At 39.6% G+C, this 14,285-nt stretch overlaps 3 protein-coding genes across 4 annotated transcripts; 2 read left to right on the top strand and 1 right to left on the bottom strand.

Moving 5' to 3' along the window:
• Positions 1-31: 31 nt before the first annotated feature.
• LOC105232130 (actin-related protein 1) lies at positions 32-8,579 on the bottom strand. 2 transcript variants are annotated; one of them, XM_011213744.4, is made up of 7 exons: positions 2,724-2,904; positions 1,821-1,885; positions 1,589-1,763; positions 1,347-1,498; positions 983-1,292; positions 688-924; positions 32-534 (listed from the first exon to the last, which is right to left on the bottom strand). In XM_011213744.4, exons 1-7 carry the CDS (start codon positions 2,763-2,765, stop codon positions 391-393), a joined length of 1,125 nt encoding a protein of 374 aa, XP_011212046.1. In that variant the 5' UTR covers positions 2,766-2,904; the 3' UTR covers positions 32-390. The 2 variants fall into 2 exon arrangements, 1 of the variants encoding a protein (XP_011212046.1); XR_007421756.1 differs by lacking the exons at positions 32-534; positions 688-924; positions 983-1,292; ... (1 more) ...; positions 1,589-1,763; positions 1,821-1,885 and adding an exon at positions 2,162-2,319 and having other exon boundaries at positions 2,724-8,579.
• Positions 2,000-2,485, top strand: LOC105232122 (uncharacterized). Its single transcript, XM_011213732.4, has one exon. It carries the CDS (start codon positions 2,000-2,002, stop codon positions 2,408-2,410), a length of 411 nt encoding a protein of 136 aa, XP_011212034.1. The 3' UTR covers positions 2,411-2,485.
• Positions 8,580-9,252: 673 nt separating the features above from the next.
• Positions 9,253-10,983, top strand: LOC125776162 (uncharacterized). Its single transcript, XM_049447051.1, has 2 exons — positions 9,253-9,540; positions 9,597-10,983. Exon 2 carries the CDS (start codon positions 9,955-9,957, stop codon positions 10,981-10,983), a length of 1,029 nt encoding a protein of 342 aa, XP_049303008.1. The 5' UTR covers positions 9,253-9,540; positions 9,597-9,954.
• The last annotated feature ends 3,302 nt before the right edge of the window (positions 10,984-14,285 follow it).

Below are 14,285 nucleotides of genomic sequence, written 5' to 3'. Positions count from 1 at the left end.
TCTATAAACTGACGAATAAAACGTAAATATGTATAATTCCTCATATATTACAAAGCAGTTTATTGAACCCAAAATAGTTGAGTATTATTAGAAAGGAATCCTACTATCGCATTCAATAGAATTAAGTTTTAAAACCAATTTCATATTTGATTTAAACCTTTTGTAAGCTCTTTCGTCTAATAAAATTAACCGATGGTAATAAATTATGTATTATTTGCAAGGTATTATTTTTAAATTATTTTAAATATTTAATTTTCACAGAACGTGTTCAGATGGTTTTCCTTTTCTTCTTAACTCTTCAGTCACACGACACAATGATTTGCATTCAGTTTTTGAATTCAAAGCACTGACTTATAATTATAAGTACACAAACTATATTTAGTTATTTATTTAAAATGTCTTTCTATGTACGGCTCGCTGTCCTTCTTCTTCATACTCTCGTTTCGATATCCACATTTTCTTAAATGTATCTAGCGATGCTAAAATGGAGCCCCCCATCCATGTGGAATACAGACGTTCTTGAGGTGCCGCTATCTGCGTAATAAGAATAACGATAACAAATTATAATAGTTTACGAAAGACATAATTTCAAATAAGCAAAATACGGGTCATAGAAACAAACGTCACATACTACTGCAGAGCTTAAACGTAAAATTAATACTAGAAAATATTTTCAATTTAACTCACTCTAATTTTTAGATCTTTTGCTGAGTGTTTTCTCAATTCAGACAACAGACGATCACCAAAGCCTTTAAATAGTGTTGAACCTCCGGATAATACAATATTTTGGTACAACATTTTTCTAAGGTCCATGTCAGACTTCTCAATAGCATACATGAGTACATCGTGAATGCCCTCACATTCTTCACCAAGTAAGTCTGGTCGAAAGAGCACCTCCGGTGCCCTAAACCTTGCTTGACCAACCTGAATTCGAAAACAAAACACTTGTATGATATATTTTCCATTTCGATATGTTACTCACTTCCAAAGTCTTGCCATCAGGCAATATATAAGAAATTTTTTCAGTTTCTCCACTTTCCTCTTTTTGGGGATTAGTCGCCAGATAACAAAGTTTTTCCTTAATTGATCGCACAATTTCGAATTCTGCTGTAGTTCGGAAATTAAAACCTTCCTTTCTAATAAGAGTCTTTAGATAACGTGTAACATCTCGTCCAGCAATATCAACACGCATAATACTATGAGGCATCGCAAATCCTTCGTAAATAGGAACCGCATGAGTAACACCATCACCAGAGTCAAGCACAACTCCCGTTACACGACCTGTAGCATAACTTCATAAAAACCGAATCATTACACATTCAAGCTTATTATAAAAAGCTACTTACAGACTGAGGACAGCTTGCATTGATACAAAAAGCGCGGGTACGTTTATTCCTTCAAAAAAAAATTCAGCTGCTTTTTCACGATTTTTCCTGGGGTTTAATGGCGCTTCCGTTAACAAAACGGGATGGTCTTCAGGAAATGTGGTTAATTGTTCCTATTTTTAATGCAGAGCAGAACAAAATGGGCCAAATTCTTTTGTTAGAGATAAATGTTCTTAGTTTGACATAAATTTGTATCATTTTACCTTACTATAAATGTAATTCCAAATTCGTTCCATGTCGTTCCAATCAGTAACTATACCATGTTCCATTGGGTATCTTATACTTAGTAAGCCTCGATGCTCTTCTGCTTTGGGACCCACGAAAATCTTTCCTTCAAGAGCTCCGGCCATGACCCGAACATGCTTGGGCCGTCCAATACTATGTATGTAAATTAATCTATTCGTTTTTCAATATTAGTATAAATGATTAACTTACTAGTTTGGAAACCGACACTTTGGAATGTGCTCCCCAGCAAAACCAGCTTTTATAACTCCAGAACCCTTTGAGAAAAATGACAATTATATGTATATTATAAGTACATAAAATTTATCTACAGATTTAAATTTTAAAAATTCAAATTATTCAATAGCAATTAACAAAAACATATATATAAAATGAAAACTATTATCGCTCCAGAAGTTGATATGCTGATTGTTTCACGCAGTTCCAGAAATTCCAGAAAATCTATCATGAATTTTGCACCTAAAATTGGGCTAACTATGGTTAATTATGCCAAATTAGATGACATTGATAATTTCTACCTTGATTGCCAAGAATTTAGAGACTACTACCGCGATCCATATAATAAGATTTCTAGACCGGAAGCATTTAAGAAGCATTATGGAAAATGTGGACGAAGAGAAATTGATAAAAACACAGTTTCATTAAGTTTGCCGCCAACGTGGGTCCGTGAGAAACAACCTGTAGTATATCCCTTAAAATATGGAAGGAAGTTACGATTGGATGAAGGCATAATATTAGGTGGGCAATACGACCGCACATCTTGTATTAAATATAAACGTTGAAAAATAAATATAATAGATAAACCAGGTATGAAACAAGTTTCATTTTTGAGCACAAATAAGTTAATATTGTAAATCAGAGTTTAATATTTAGAAATGTAAAGGTATAATCGATAATATGTATATGCGAGGGTTTAGTCATCACTTTGTCTATATATGTATACCATCCTCATGAAGCAGTTGAAGTTTATAAGAGAGGCACGGGAACTGCGGCTTCATAGTTTTGCATAAAACGACGAGTGATGTCACTTGATGCCACACACCCAATCTTTATGCCAAATTTGTTAGTAAGCGAATTAAGTTATAGCACACTTACATTGTCAATGACAACAGGCTGGTTGACCACTAAAGGTTCCATATTATGCAAATATTTTTAAAAGATAATTATACTTGCTAACACCAATAACTTTTCGCAATTCTAACTTGTATTTAAGTTTTCTGATTTTAGGCCGTATGATGACACGTCAAAAGCAACCAAGTTCATGTAGTAGTGTTGCCACATAAAATTATTCAAATTAGACAGTTATTTATCAATCGCTTTCTATTAGGGTGATGTATAAAAACAAAGACTTGATTTTTTCGATGAAGTCTATCTGATCTATCCGTCCCAAGAAATCGGGAATAAAATATTTCCGGAAATATTAGTATACTTTCCCACGATTTCAAGGTTAAAAGTGGTATGGTTGGATAGGGCTGATGAGATTAAGAAAATATATAAGTATAGCCGCCGCAAACTTATAGTTTTCGAGATATTTGCATTTAGAGGTGAAAATTTCGCAAATTTAATTCTGCAATTTCTCGATATATGATAATTTTTTTTTTCATTTTACGCACTTTTTATACACTTACACTTCACTACATTGTTTCTACATATTTATTTTTTAGTAATTATTTAGATATTTGCTTAAAATAAAAATTTTTTAATTAAAATTGTTTTTCGATTTTTTTTTAATTATAAAATTTCCTTATTTATTTCTCATTTTTACCAATTCTCTTTCAGACTCGTATATTGAGAATATCGTTATTTTAATTTCTTTTTATTTTTCCAATTAATATTATTTTTCTATTATATCTCTCTCATTTCTTATCATTTCTCGTTCAGGCTCGAATCTCGAGAATGTCGATATTTCGAAACCTATCACTGCCTGTATCAATAGTGCCCGATTGAATTTCGAAAAGTGGTGCCATATATATCGTGTATATCGCGCAAAATCATAATAGGGGTAGTCTCTTGCTCTTGCAAAACCCTTGCCGGGGCAAGAACTGCATATATTTCTTCTTGGTGCACCGGCATAATCACCTTCTTCAAAACCTTTTGAATTTGCCGCTTGATCGAACCGGTCCATCATCTTATTGCTCATCAGATGCGTATGCTGTCTTACCATTAGATGCAATTCATTCATTTCTTCCTTTAAGGCAGAACAATAATCTCCATCATTTCTTACAGCTGTAGGATTCGTTCCAAACTTAAGATCAGCAGGGAGTCGCAGATCAGATCCGAAAATAATCTTTGCTGGCGTGTAACCAGTTGTCTCGTGCTTCGCTGAACGATACGCCAGCAGGAACATCTGGATGCACTTGTCCCAATTCCCTTGATCTTTATCAACGATTTTCCGCAGATGTTCTTCGAGCGTTCGGTTGAATCTCTCCACCATTCCATCTGATTGTGGATGTAACGCTGTTGTCCGTGTCTTGTGGATGCCCAATAATGTACAGACTTCTTGGAAAATGGAAGATTCGAAATTCCTGCCTTGATCTGAGTGTAATTCGACGGGCACTCCGAACTTTGTTATCCAATTTTCTACAAACGCTTCGGTCTGTCTTCGCTTCTTGGTTTGGTAAGGCATATACTTCTGGCCATTTACTGAAATAGTCCATGACAACCAGTAGATATTTGTTTCCGGCCGTACTGGTTGGGAACGGACCTGCAACATCCATTGCGACTCGTTCAAATGGTGATCCCACGTTGTACTGTTGTAGCCTACCGCGACTTTTGGCTTTAGGACCTTTAGCTGCCATGCACTCTACGCAATTACTTATCCATTCTGCTATGGAATCTCGACAACCGATCCAGTAGAACCGTTGTTTAATCTTCTCTATAGTTTTTGTAATTCCAAGGTGCCCTCCACTAGGTCCATTGTGATATTCTTTCAATACTTTCGGGATCATGGACTTCGGTACTATGATCAGCAGACGAGACTGTTTGCCATCTTCGCTTTCCCAGGTACGATGAAGGTATCCATTAACGAGGTTTATGCTGTTCCATTGGGCCCAATATGCTTTTGCCGTTGAACTCTCGTTACTTATTTGTTCCTTTGGTGGTCGTACCCCATTTTCTTTGGCTATTACCAGCTTTGCAAGATCAGGGTCCTCCAGCTGATTGATTCTGATGCGGTGAGGAGTGCAATCATCTTCAGGCTCTATATTCAGTAATCGCACGTCGATTATACCTTCTTTTCCCTCTGATTTGGAGCAATGTTTACATTCCAGTGGACAAGGGCGACGTGATAATGCATCCGCATTTTTGTGGTGAATCCCCTTTCGGCGTTCTGTTTCGAAATCGTAATTCTGTAATCTTTCGATCCATCGTGCAATTTGGCCTTCCGGATTCTTAAACTGTAATAACCATTTTAATGCTGCATGATCAGTCCTCAGCAAGACTCGTTGTCCATACAAATACTTGTGGAAATGTTTTACACATTCCACCACAGCTAGTAGTTCTTTCCGCGTCACACAGTAGTTTTTCTCTGGTTTCCCGAGCACTCTGCTGTAATAACCAATTACTCTTTCTTGTCCGTCGATGAGCTGAGACAGGACACCTCCAATTCCATAAGCACTCGCATCTGTATCCAGGATGAATTTCTTTCCAGGTATTGGATAAGCTAACATCGGCGCCGTACAAAGTAATTCTTTAAGCTGCTCAAATGCTTTTTCCTGTTCCAACTGCCATACAAACGGGTGATTCTTCTTTGTTAAATCATGTAAACTTCTAGCCACGTTCGCAAATCCAGGTACAAAACGGCGGTAATACGTGCATAAGCCGAGGAAGCTGCGGAGTTCTTGTATGTTGGTGGGTTGAGGCCAATCTTTAACTGCTTTTATTTTTCCCTCCTCGGTGTGAATCCCCTCAGTTGACACTTTATGTCCGAGATATGTGACCTGCTTCTTCCATAATGAACACTTTTTGGGATTCAAGCGTAATCCGGCTGATGCTATTCGCTGAAAGACTTCCTCTAGATTTTTCAGATGATCATCAAAACTTTTTCCCATGATGATAATGTCATCAAGATACACCAAACATGTCTTCCAGTTGAGTCCTTTTAACACATGTTCCATCAGTCGCTCGAACGTTGCAGGCGCATTACATAACCCAAATGGCATCACAGAGAATTCCCATAACCCGTCGCCCATACTGAAAGCGGTCTTTTCACGGTCACATTCATCAATCTCGACTTGCCAATATCCACTTTGTAGATCTAATGTAGAAAACCATTTCGCTCCAGACAAGGTGTCTAATGTATCGTCGATTCTCGGTAGAGGATAACTGTCTTTCTTTGTGACATCATTCAACTTCCTATAATCTACGCAGAAACGGGTGCTACCATCTTTCTTTTTAACTAAGACGATAGGTGAGCTCCATGGACTTATTGAAGGTTCGATTACACCGTTTTTGTGCATGTCTTCGATAATTTTGTTAGCATCCTCACGTTTTTCTAGTGGAACTTGTCGGATTGGTTTAGCGTCTCCGGTATTTATGCGATGTTTGACAATGCCGGTTCTTCCTGTGTTTCCTTCGTTTGCAAATATGGATGCGTATTTTTCTAATAGTTTTTCTGCTTTTAATTTTTCATTTCCATGCAGTTCGTTCAGCAAATTGTTTAGGAGTGTAGGACTTATCTGCTGTGGCTCAATAGTAGGCTTCTGTTGTGACTGTTCGCATCGTGCTATTGCACTTATATTCTGGCACTGTCCAATTACTGCTCCTTTCTTCAGACTTATAGGCGTGTTGAATTCATTCACTACTCTGACCGGAATGGTGGCGTCTTCTCTAGTTTTCACAAGCGTTCTTCCTACCAATATGGGTGTATCTACATATTTTTGTTGGTTCCACAATCCACAACTCTTCAGTCCCACCTCCTCCATTCACTTTTGCGCATACAATCGCCTCAGATTTTGGTGGAATACTCTGATTATCATCAACAATCACCCTCTTACTTTCAACGTTGGTCACATATCCGGTGTTTATAGGCAGCTCCATGTTCTGGCAAAACAGCATTTGCTTGTTTAAATCCAAAGTAACCCCGTGATCAATCATGAAATCTACTCCCATTATAATTTCATCCATGATTTCTGCTACGATGAAGGTGTGACTAATTTCCAGGGTACCAATCATCACTTCGCAAAACACTTTTCCCGCGACAGCTGCTTCCTCCCCGGTGGCCGTTCGAAGCTTGCAACCGACTAATGGTTCAACCGTTCCTCTTACCACATCCGGTCGGATAATTGAATGTGTGGCACCAGTATCCAAAGTAAGCGTTGACAGTCGTCCATTTACGATGCCGTTGATGGTAAGATTGTTGTCATGGCGACCTATTTGTGATATCGAGATGGCGGGGCAAATAGTTGTGGGAACCAGCTCACGCCCCTTTGAACTGTTCCGTTTTAGTTTAACGACTTGTGAGATGTGGATGCTCCGTCCTCGTTATCTGTTGATTGTTTCCGTTTTGATGGGTTTACTTTTGTATTGCAATTTCGGGCAAAGTGACCCGCTTTTCCACAGTTGAAACATCTTCCTGTTGTATTTACTTGCGGTGCAGCAATTGTTTTCAGAGTCTTCAATATTTCTTCCATCAGCGCCGGTTGTTCCATTTCAACCCTTTGTACTTTGTGTGCTGGTTAGTAGAGAAGCTGTTTCCTGTGTGAGGGCGTGCGAAACCGTTTCAGCAAACGTTCTTTTTGGCAATGCATATGTGGCGCGTTTGGTGTCCACATCACGAATTCCATTTATGAAGCTTTGAATTTTTACCCTCTCAATGTAATCCACAGGTGCATCTGCATTTGCCAGATGAGCCAGACGTTCTATTTCAGTTGCGAACTCTTGCAATGACTCGTTCATTTTCTGACCCCTATTTTGCAGTTCGATCTGGTATATTTGTTTCCGGTGCTCACTACCATATCGTCTTTCTATCGCACTCATCAATGCCTCATAGTTGTCCCGTTCACAGTCTGGAATAGTCTGAAGGATTTCTGCCGCAGGTCCTTTCAATGATACAAACAAGGACGCTACTTTGTCCACTGCATTCCAGTTATTGGCCATTGCTGTCTTTTCAAACTGAAGTTTGAAAATTTGAAATGGAATACTTCCATCGAATGTGGGTGCCTTTAATCTTGGATTATTTGTTGATGGTGCAGGGCCATGCAGTTGCAGTTCTCGCATCCGATTACTCAAATGAAGAACTTCTGATTTCAAATTTTCTTCGTCATTTTTTAACGTGCTTAATTCGTCTTCCAATTTTCTGTTGCAACTTTCTGTTGCACTTGTGTATTACTTTCTGTAATCTGTTGTACCAAACGCTTTTCTAACTGCGTATTATTTTCAGTCATTTGTTGTGTAAGGCGAGACTCTAACTGTGATGTATTTTCAGCTATTTGCGTCATTTGCTGTGCCAGACGATTTCCTGTTTGCACTGCATTTTCAGCTATTTGCGTCATTTGCTGTGCCAGACGATTTTCTGTTTGCACTGCCTTTTCTGCATTTTCCGCTATTTACTGTGCCAGACGATTTCCTGTTTGCACTGCATTTTCTGTATTTTCAGCTATTTTCTGTATAGCCACTAACAGCATGTTCATGTCCACACTCGATGATGTTCGTTGTTCTTCTACTTTTTCTTCTACCTTTGTAGAAGTTTCTGGCCCAACAAATTCGAACTCGTCCACATTAATTCCATCCGCTTCCATTGCTTCACGTAATCGTGCCTGCAGATCCGCCTTTTGCCCGCTTATCGGCAAATTACGCTCCTCCAGTTCCTTTTTTAATTGCTGAATTCTCAATTCTCCGAATTTAACCATCTTGAATTTGGATTATTTGACAATCCCACTTCTGACACCAATTGTTACGATTTTTACTGCTTGCTAATTTACTTTGCTAGGTTCGTATCTCTGGATTGACAAATAAAAGCAAAACTGTTTAATTTAATTCAACAACTCTTTATTTCACAATTCGTCTACACTATAGCAGTTTACTCTTAGCACTGATTGATTATGTTGGCGCTGCCACGGCTTTATAGCCACGCACTTCTCGCTGATGCCGACGTGTCCTTCTAGAATATTGCGTCTGGAAATTACCAGAACATAATGCTATACGGCGCCAGACTCAGCAATTGTTTAAGTAGACAAGCAGACAGTGCGGCTCCAGATGTCTATTGTTTCGATAAGCAGACAGCCGCGGCGCCAGATGTCTACAACAAAACAAATGCTATTCTATATACCTACAGCTATTGTTCATAATAAGGGATGCATATAGCAATACAAATATAACTTAATACTACTTTTGTAACAGTATTTTTGCAATCTGCAATCTTGCAAGAGCAAGAGAATACCCCTAACATTTTTTATCGTTTTTATTACAAAAGAACATAAAAATTGGTCATGCGCCATATATATTCGTAATGTGGAATTAAAAACAAGAAAATTGGTGTATGTTTTCTGAAAAGCCGCTCTCCTGAACGATTACCAAAATTATATACAGTGGCCCAAAGTTATAATCGATCAGTATGAATGAAATACTTTTATCTTAAATGCAAACAATTTAAATTGAAAGACGACAATAATTTTTCTTATTTTTAAAATTTTGTTTAGTGTTCACATATGTAAGCGATGGCAACTCTGTTGCCCAACAAGTGTCAGATAAAATAAAGCAAGTGGCAGTAACCAAAAGGGCACAGTCAACAAGCAACCGTCAGCGAGTGAACCATGGATAATATGATACGAAACTTTAGCATTGGCTCTCTTTTTCTGTCAAACGCGTTCCCTGATTATTTGACAGCGATGGAGATCAAGGAATTTTTGACAGTTGACTTCAGAAAAGGCGGGATGCCAGAAGTAAAGCGCTATAATTACTTGACGAAATTAATGTGAAATGAAATTTTTGTATAATTTATTATATACCCAATCTAAATTTTTTCAGCAGTGGCATCATTGACAAATGTTATAAAAAATGCGAGTTTTGACAGCTCTCTCTCGAATCAAAGAGTTTCGTATCATATTATCTATGGAGTGAACAACGTAAAATGACGAGTACGAAATATTTGAGAACATTCTATAAATTTGCATAAGTGTAATATTTTCATATATTTAAATAAAGTTCTATATTGTTATAATTGTTTGACTGTCAATTTTAACGAGTGCACACGAGTACGGTGTTTTTCTACAGTTCAGAAGTGGGATGATAAACCCATACACGTCTACATACATAGGAAGTATATGTGCGTTGGTGAAGGGCTATAGGCACCGGCAGATATATATACACGATACGTAAAAACGATACGATGGCGAAAATCAGTGATTTGAAGGTGGAACAACTGAAGAGGTTGCTACGGGAAAGGCAATTAGCGACGACTGGCACGCGAGACCAATTGTTGCAACGTCTTAGCGCATATGAGGAGTCCGACGAGGTGGACATCCAAGAGATCAACGTTACGGAGGAGTCATCCGAGATATCAACGGTGGCACAACTGCAGCAGGAGATGAAGCAGTTACGCGAAATGATGGTACAGCTACTACAAGCACAAAACAACGGCACTGGTACAGCCAGCATGCAAGAGGTACAAAACGCAAATAGCAACGATAGCGCAGTCGTAGTCAACGGCGGCGCAGGCGTTCAGAGTCACGCCACTGACGCTATTTCAACGAACGACGACAGCACGGTGGCAACTAACAAAAACGTTACAACACGCATTCAAAGCAACGGGGATATTTCTGCGAACGGGAATATTTCAACGAACGGGAATATGCGACACGCGTCAGTAAAAGAAATTGCAAATACCCTGCCGGAATTTGATCCAACGAATAACGCAAGCATTACGGTAGAGCAATTTATTGACAGAGTCGATCGAGTAGTGGAAGCATATAGATGGGACGAGAAATTTTTATTGTTGGCTATTTATACACGTTTAAGAGGAGTTGCACGTATGTGGTTGGATGCATCACCCACATTACACACAACTTGGGGAAATTTTGCTGATGCGTTACGACACGAATTTGGTTCAGATCGAGACGAGGCAGAAATTCATTTCGTGAAAGAATATTGTTTTCGAGTGGCGGCACTAGGTATACGTTACAAACTGAGTGAGGCAGCCATTATACGTTATGCAAGAGCTGGGTTAAAACATAGAGAACTCCAACAAAGCATTACAGCAATGAAGTTTACAACAATGAAGCAGATGAGAGACGCCATCGAGGACTATTTCATTAATCGCGGAGTGAGCCACAAGTACATCAACCAAGCAAGCGAGACAACAATAACGAAAAATATGCTGAGTCAACGAAACAAAATGATGAATTTAAAGCACAATTGAAATGCTACAATTGCAACGTACCTGGACATTTCGCCAACAAATGTCCATTGCCGCAGAAACGACATCGCTGTACAACGTGTAACAAAGTTCATCCAAACGGAGGAAATTGTGAGAAGACGACAGTACCGTTACGACGACTTGGTGCAATCAACCTTGACGAATGTTTCAAGAAATTAGTTTACATAAAAGCGCACCCGTATATCGCATTCATCGACACGGGCAGCCAATGCAGCATCATTCGTAGGTCAGTAGCCGATAAAGCCGTAAAATGCTGCTTACAAGTAAAAGGCATTTGCGGAGGGGTGCGTACTTTCACGGAGGCTATTACCATAGACATCACCATCGACGGAATCAACATCGAGACGCAAGCCAACATCGCTGATGACGAGTTACTAGAACAAGACGTTTTAATAGGTCAAGATGTTATTATCACTGCAAACACTACGCTGAAAATTGAAAATGGTCGCACAATATTCGGAAGCAGACGAACAGTACAGACAACGGTAATAACTGAGAGCAATTTTTCCAAACTAATGTCCAATTTCAGCAGTGAAGCAGAACGAAATAAGATACAAAGTCTTCTGGCAAGCTATGCCGATGTTTTCTCCAGTGGGCTGAAAGATATTGGCAAAACTGACGTAGTTCAAGCTAGCATCGAACTTTAGAGCAATCGCACCATATTTCAAGCGCCTTATCGTATCCCAGAACCGAAGCGTGATATTGTCAACAAGATGATTGAAGAATTACTTGAGCGTGATATTATCACGAAATCGACATCCGAATACGCAAGTCCCGTGGTCTTAGTCAAAAAGCAGAATGGAAGTGATCGGTTATGTATCGATTATCGACGAATTAATAAGATAACAAAGAAAGAAAAATTTTCAGTCCCGAATATTGAAGAACGGCTACATGAAGCAAAACGTTTCCGATACTTTTCGTCACTCGATTTGAATAGTGGGTACTATCAGATCAAAATGGCACCCGATAGTAGGAAATACACCGCTTTTATCACAACGGACGGTCTATATGAGTTCAAACGCATGCCGTTTGGTCTAAAGAATGCACCAGTTGTATTTAATAGACTCATTACAGATATCCAAAGACGGGTGGAGACGGGCGACATGCTGCATTATATGGATGACATCCTAATCGGCAGCAATTCTTTCGACGAAATGTATACAAAGCTTTCTCGTATACTCCAAGTACTACGTACTTGTGGACTCACATTGAACGTTAACAAATGTGAGTTGTTCACGCAAACAATAACATTTTTGGGACATCAGTTAACTCCTGAAGGCATCAGTCCGGGCAACGTCAAAACCAACGCTATCGTAAATTTTCCACAGCCGAGAAATGTCACTGAAGTACGCAAATTCTTAGGTCTCAGTGGCTACTTCCGAAAATTCGTCGCTGGTTATTCCATTATTTCTGAACCGTTACGCAAATTGCTACGCAACAACACCGCATTCGCATGGGGACTACAGCAGAGTCAGCATTCAACGAACTCAAAACCACATTATCATCAAAACCAACCATGGTCAACTACCGCATCGAAGCCGAACAGACGCAAGCTCTATCGGTCTTGCAAGCGTTTTGTTGCAAGTCGAGAACGGACAACTCCACCCGATCTCATATTTTAGTCGCTCTACTACAGACAACGAAAAACGCTATGAACTCGAAGCATTAGCGATTGTGGAATCATTGGAAAGATTCAAATACTACGTATACGGAAAGAAGATCAAAGTTATTACCGATTGCAACGCTTTACGAACAACAATGGAGAAACGAGAGCTTATACCACGCATTGCCCGATGGTGGTTGAGAATCCAAGAATTCGACATTGAAATTCAACATCGACCAGGAGCTCGTATGGCCCATGTCGATGCGTTGAGCCGTGCACCTTATGAAGATTCACACGAAGTAGATGCCGCTGATCTCAAAATTTCCAAGATGATTATCGACCAGGCGGATTGGTTGTTTAGTGTTCAGCTACAAGACGAGAAAATAAGAAACATCGTTAACGAAATACAGAATGAGGTGAAGCCAGAATATCCCGACTACGTTGTGGAACTGGGACGCCTATATCGAAAACACGACAACAAACTACTATGGGTTGTTCCGAAGCAATTAAGGTTCCAAATACTGCACGAATGCCACGATAAGGCATGTCATATGAGCGTTGACAAAACAATAAAACGAAATCTCAATCTCTTCTGGTTTCTTCGAATGCGCAATTACATAAAGAGCTACATCAACTCATGTGTGGGTTGTGCTAAATAAAACCCCTGGCGGACGACGTGAGGGTCGATATCACTACGATAACGTTAAGCCAATACCGTTTACGACAATACACATTGATCATTTGGGTCCGTTCCCAAAAAGTTTAAAACGCAACGAGCATGTGTTGGTAATTGTAGATTCATTTACCAAATTCACAATCCTACGAGCAGTCAAGAGTACCGCAACAAGCCATGTAATCCCGGTATTGCTTGAGATCACGAGCTATCTGGGAATGCCTGAACGTATCATATCCGACCGAGGAACGGCCTTCACTTCAAAAGCGTTATAAAAGTTTTGCAATGAAAACAACGTCAAACATATTCTCAACGCAGTGCGGACGCCACGCGCTAACGGACACGCTGAACGAGCAAACCGCGTCATCCTATCCATGCTACTACCTTCTACTGATGACGAAAGACGATGGGACGACAAATTACGTCAAATGCAATGGAGCATTAATACCATCCCGAATAAAACCACAGGTTGTACACCATTCCGACTACTTTATGGGTACGTGCCTCGAGACATCCTGCAGAATCAACTTATCCAGGCACTTCAAGACGATGATGTTGACCTGATAGATGACACCGCTCAACGAATAAACGCCGAAAGCATAATCAACCGAAGACGTACAACGAAGGTGATCCCTTATTGACTACAAACGAACCAATAAGCTCCGTACATCACGTAAATTAGAACCACGATTCAGAGGACCATTCATCATCACCAAAGTCCTGCCAAATGATCGTTATGTAATTGAAGACTTACCTCATGCCGAGCGAACGCAACGTCACTACAAAGCCGTATTTGCATCAGATCAACTTAAAACTTGGTGCATGTTACCACCAGATGATCCAGACGACATAGACAACAAAGATGAGAGCACCATGGGCGAGGGCGCCACATTGGGTCAGGAAAGCCGACTGTAAGCGATGGCAACTCTGTTGCCCAACAAGTGTCAGATAAAATAAAGCAAGTGGCAGCAACCAAAAGGGCACAGTCAACAAGCAACCGTCAGCGAG

This window comes from Bactrocera dorsalis, chromosome 2 (genome assembly GCF_023373825.1).
Source record: "Bactrocera dorsalis isolate Fly_Bdor chromosome 2, ASM2337382v1, whole genome shotgun sequence".
NCBI classification, from domain to species: domain Eukaryota; kingdom Metazoa; phylum Arthropoda; class Insecta; order Diptera; family Tephritidae; genus Bactrocera; species Bactrocera dorsalis.
This window is presented reverse-complemented; position numbering and strand designations above follow the sequence as displayed.